The sequence below is a fragment of the Sceloporus undulatus genome, chromosome 2 (assembly GCF_019175285.1).
Source record: "Sceloporus undulatus isolate JIND9_A2432 ecotype Alabama chromosome 2, SceUnd_v1.1, whole genome shotgun sequence".
Taxonomy (NCBI): domain Eukaryota; kingdom Metazoa; phylum Chordata; class Lepidosauria; order Squamata; family Phrynosomatidae; genus Sceloporus; species Sceloporus undulatus.
Window position 1 is genome coordinate 223,041,322 of NC_056523.1, and position 5,894 is coordinate 223,047,215.

The following is a 5,894-nucleotide window of genomic DNA, read 5'->3' on the forward strand; positions in this document are numbered from 1 at the left end:
TTCTTCCAATATGTTGTTGTGTGGTTATTTGCTGGAGCCTCTGAGGCAAAACCACTAAATAAACACTGACAAGACTCATACTACAATCTTTCTGTTTATCTCTGGGATCCTCTTTTTATTCCACCCATACCCACCACATACAATTAACTGTGCATCTTTGGAGGTTATCACACTGTATTTAAAGCAACGTATCCCCAATGGTATACAGTTGCGTTTAATTTTAAAGCCAGGTGTTTTTGCATGCAGCCATGCCCAGGCGAGTACAACCTGTCTGCAGCTCGGATCCCAGCTGCGTGTATCAAGTGGCTTTTCAAAAACAGGAGCTTGCTGTTTTTGAAAAGCCACTGGATAAGCATGGCTGGGATCCAAGCTGCAGATGGGTTGCACTCGCCTGGCCATGGCTATGTGTGATAACACCCAGTTTTAAAATTAAACATGACTGTATCCTGTTGGGGGTAAGTCACATTAAATACAATGTGATAATCTCCTTTAACTGTGTATCAGACTTCCTTATCAGTTAGCAGATCCTGTGGGAACAATGAGCTTTACTGGAACCTACCATGACATTTGGAGTAGCGTTCCTCTTTGATTTCGGCCTGACTGCTCCGTTTCAGGGGACCTTGGCCATTGCGCTGAGGTGTCTTCTCAGTCAGGAGTTCAGCGGCTTCCTTCTGAGAAAGACTGGGGAGCTTGTCCGTGTACTGGCCATAGAGCTGGGGACAGAGATAGGCATTTCATAGTCAGTCTACTCATAGAAAGGCACAAAGCAACAATGCCAGAGACATAAGTGGATCAGTGCCAGTTTCCAGGTATCCTTATTTCGCATCTACAGTACATTAGTATGCAGCTGGTATGCAGACATGGCTCCAAGTCCTGTACCAGAAATACATTCACAGAATCCTGAGATCTTGTGATATTGGGTGGAAATCCCATTTTGGGAGACAGGTGGGAAAGCCCATAAATAAAATAAAAATGTTTAAATAGAATAATATCAATCCTAGTCAGAACAAAGTACTCTAGACCAGTTTGTGTGTATTCCGCTTGAGTTTTGTACAGTTCCTTAAACTGTGCATAACTAAGACAACTGAAAATAATGAATGTGTGATATGACAGAGGTCCTATGTCTCATCCCTCTCCTCCTCCACCATCATCACCTCTTCCTTCAAATGTAGTAATGGAATAATCTTCAGTGATTCCAGTGATATTTTCAAGATATTTTGAAGTATGGAGTCACATGGTATGGAACATTTAGGACGTTATCACACTAGGCTGCTGTCTCATCACAATTGAATTAGTTTAAGAAAAGAAGCATGCAGGTTTGATATAATTTTTTTAATCATGCTTTCCCCCATAATAGTGTTTTGGCATTATTTATTGCAGACATGCTATATTAACCTGACACTGAAAATCTGTTTCTCTAGTTTTCCTTTCACCATGCTCCATATGCAGATGGTATTTCCAGCTAAACAGAAGATGAGGGGGGAAAGGATGGGCTTCTTTGCCAGAGCTTTATTAATTGACATTTGGCTATCTTGTTTTCTTTACCTCTCACTAACACCTTCTTTGGCTGCATCTATGGTACAGAATTAATGCAGTTTGACACCACTTTAACTGCCATGGCTCAATGCTATGGAATTCTGGGATTTATAGTTTTCTAAAATATTTAGCCTTCTCTCTCAGCTCTGGTGCCACAACAAACTACAAATCCCAGGATTCCATAGGATGGAGCCATAATAATAATTTGTTTTTATTTATATACCGCTATTCCAAAGATCATAGCGGTGAACAGCAAGTAAGCTAATTAGCAAGTAAGCTAATTTGCCCTCAACAGTCTGGATACTCATTTTACCGACCTCGGAAGGATGCAAGCCTGAGTCAAGCTTGGGCCCTTTTGCTGGTCTTGAACTCGCAACTTTGTGGTTTTGAGTGAATGGCTGCAGTATAGGCATTTAACCACTGCGCCACCAGGGCTCCATGACAGGTAAAGTGGTGTCAAACTGCATTAATTCTGCAATGTGGCAGCAATCTTTGTGGGCAAGACTACATAGTTTCCAAGCTTTTGCTTGTTCAGCCAGTTCTCCACAACCATAAATTCTTCATCCACAAATACAACCATCGACAGCTTGAAAATATTAAAAGTAAATTTCAAAAAGCAAGCCTTGATTTTGTCATTTTATTTAAGGGACATCATTTCATTATGCCATTATATGTAATGGGACTTGAGCATCCACAAATTTTGGTATCCACAAGAGGTCCTAGACCCAAACCCCAGGGTATACCAAAGGCCCACTATATTCTTTTATATTTTTATATTTTTAATATTTTTGGACTGGTGGTGGTTGGAATCTAAAGCACCTATCTTTATTATCTTTTGGACTGATCCTTGGCAAAATTGCTTAGAATTCACCCACAAATGGACCAAGATAGTCAGGCAATGATTAGCTCATGGTTAGTGCTAGATTTACACATAAGCTAAATAATTAGGGTGCGATGAAAACCATATGGTGCTCAATGTTATTTATACGGCTGTTGGACAATGTTTTCTGACCTGGAGGGAAAAAGTATTTTTACAAGAGGATTCCCACTCCCCAAAATGCCAATATACTGTATATGCTTGTGTATAAGTCTAGAAATTTTAGTAAAAAAACTGACCTAAAAAACCTGTCGATGTATCCATGGGTCAACTTAAGTACTGTACTTTAACTCTTATCAGTGGTTCACAACATACTGCAGAAATAATCCAGTTTGAAATTGCTTTAATCACCCTGGCTCAATGGTAGAGAATTCTGGGAGCAGTAATTTTGTGAGAAATTAAGCCTTCTCTGTCAGAGAGGTCTGGTGCCACAATAAACTACAATTCCCAGGATTCCCTAGCACTGAGCCAGCGCAGTTAAGGCACTCTCAAACTGGGTTATTTCTGCAGTGTGCCTTGGACTAATAAAAGGAACCATCCTCTTCTCTGAGTAAAGTGGCAAAAGGCAAGATCTTAGTCCGGGAGCCCCTAAAAGAAACACCAACCTGTAGGTTAAGGACAAACGTTCATTATACCTGTCAAAATTTTGCAAGTTCTTTTGCATCATTTTAGTTTGCTTCATCCTTTGTTACATTCTTCTAGGTTTCACCATCAACTTATCCATGGGTCATACCAAAATCCAAATTTGGCCCCCAAATATGCCTTCAATTTATACATTGTCAACTTATAGTAGAATATGTATGGTAATTGCTCTTCTATGTTGGCATGATCAACAACTCCCTTTTTGGGAATACTATCAAGCCTCTTCAACTGAAGACCTCAGCAAGCCTCAATCCAGACCACCCAGTGAAGGGAGCATATCAGTAAATATATTTTCAAAAATCCTCGCTGACTTGTTCTGCCTGTATGGAAAACCATACCAGAAGAACAAAGTCCACAAAGTGCAAAAATTGGTGCCTGTCTGAAAAGGTGTACAACTGCTCCAATAAAGACATGATTATGAACAGCAGAGTATACACTGGCACACACATGCATGCTATACCACACAGGGTGACCAGATATCCTCACCACAAAGGAAGGCAAGACACTGTCAAATGTAGGACATTGACTAAAAATGTGGGACATTATCAAATAAAAGCTAAAACCACTCATATAAAGATAAAGTCATGCTTCTTAGCCATGCTCAAAATGGAGGACCTATTGAAAGTCATCCCAGACATGTCCTGGAAAGGGAGGAAGCCTGGAGGTTATTCATTCAGATGGTGAAAATCTGGATTGAATCTTTGGGGCCATTCACACTACATTATACATCGGATCGGAAATGGGTTGATAAGTGGGTTGTTCCCACTTGTGCTGATTTTTGCACACCCGGATCGGGGGTTTGCACACCTGACCTGGGGCAAATCCCCCTCACCACAAGTTTTCTGATACAGTGGTGCCTCGGGTTACGAAATTAATTCGTTCCGCGGCCGCTTTCGTAACCCGAAAAGCCTTCGTAAGCCGAATTGCCATAGGCGCTAATGGGGAAAAGCCGCGGTTCCGTTTAAAATAGCGCCGAAGTTTTTTCGTAACCCGAAAAAACATTCGTAACCCGGAACAATTATTTCCAATGGCATTTTTTCGTATCCCGAAAAATTCGTAACCTGGGTATTTCGTATCCCGAGGTACCACTGTATCAGGTTTTTCCCCCCGTTTCTTTTCAGAAAACCCCTGTTCTTCCATGGTGCTGGCCAATGGGAACTTATCCCCAGTCATGATCGGATCATTTAGGGGGAGGAATAAAGGTCAAAGAGTGCCTCCCCTCTTGCACCGGTTGCTTTGCAAGCAGCTTTTTTTCACTTTTAATTTCCTGATGGAATATGTGAATATTTGTGCTAATATTTGCTAATTGCAACCATAATAAAAGTTTTGCTTGGATGTTGCTGGGGCTGGGTTTTTTTTTGTTGTTGTTTTTTTAATATGTATAAATTAGGCAAATTGATAGAATATACAAAAGCTTGGCTAACTGCAGCCAAAGTAAAAGTTTTGCTCAGATGTCACCAGGGCCGGGTTTTATACATGCAAATTGATAAAATAGGGGAATGCTTGTGCTAACTGCAGTCAAAATAAATATTTTGTTTGGATGTTGCCAGGGCCCGTGTTTTGTTGTTTTGTTTTTACAAACTGATAGAATATGCTAACATTGCCGCTAGATTTTTTAAAAAGTGGGGGGGGAGAAGCACCCATACCGTTGATGAATCACTGAAGCAAATGCCAGACACGTCACCATTGATGACAGTGGAAGTGAATAGGAAAATCCTTTGATTGACAACAACAAATGATAAGGAGGCTCCATCTTTTATTGCGGGGAGGTTCAGTCAGGTTAAAGGATAGTGGGAACATCCATCCCGGACAGATCTGTTATTGGCTTACTGAATCTGCCGGATCTACCCAGGGCAAAAGTGCCAGTATGAAAGGGACTTTTGTTGTTCACATGCATTTCGAATGCATCTGATTAAGTGTTTTGGGGGGGCTGCCAAAAAAAACCACTTAACCCAGGATAATTGATGTTGTGTTTTTTTCCAGGTTTTTCTAAAAAAAAAAATTGCTGTATGACTAAATGATGCGAATAGACCTGGGATAAACCAGGATAAACCTCTGCATGCCTTGAACATGCTTTGAATGCTTTCGCATTATCAATTCCATCTTTATTCAGTGCTGACATGTGTGAGAACCGAACTCACAGAGATGCACATGGATGTGGTTCTATAGTATGAACAACAAAACCAGAATGCATGAGTGAGATTATTCACATTGTTGCACTAAAAAAATGATGTCTGAATAACCCCGTGGTCACCCTGTATACCACATGCATCCTTGTTTGAAAATGATCACTATGTATTAGTCTATGAACAATATAAATTAAGTACCTTTATGAAAAATTCCTTGACTGTTATGAGTCACTAAATTTATAATATGTAAAATCAGCTATATCATAGAATCATAGAAGCATAGAGTTGGAAGAGACCGCACGGACCATCCAGTCCAACCCCCTGCCATGCAGGAAATCCAATGAAAGCATCCCCAATAGATGGCCATCCAGCCTCTGCTTAAAGACCAGTGTTGCCAATTTCGCAACTTTCACGCGAAAACGGGGACTTTTCAGAGCTTTTCGTGTGATTTTTGTGCCTGGCTCTGTTTCAGTGCATTTTCCGCGACTTTGGCCCATTTCAGCTCCAGCCTGCTGCAGAGCAACCAACCCTTTGGGGTGTAACAGTTTTCAGCCAATCAGAGAGAGGGCTGGAGAAAAATCTCTCTCTCTCTCTCTCTCTCTCTCTCTCTCAATGACTTCCTCTGAGAGCGAGGACGGAGCAAGAGCAAACCAACCAACCAACCAACTGTTTGGAGGAATCACACTAACAGTTTTCAGCCAATCAGAGAG

General features: G+C 41.0%; 1 protein-coding gene across 3 annotated transcripts in view; it reads right to left on the reverse strand.

The window, feature by feature from the left end:
* CLCN1 (chloride voltage-gated channel 1) overlaps positions 1 to 5,894 on the reverse strand; it is a 181,475-nt gene that overhangs the window by 60,531 nt on the left and 115,050 nt on the right. For all 3 annotated transcript variants that reach the window (XM_042450033.1, XM_042450034.1, XM_042450032.1), the window contains exon 2: positions 560 to 713. In XM_042450033.1, the coding sequence (XP_042305967.1) occupies positions 560 to 713 (154 nt within the window). The remainder of the gene's footprint in view (positions 1 to 559; positions 714 to 5,894) is intronic.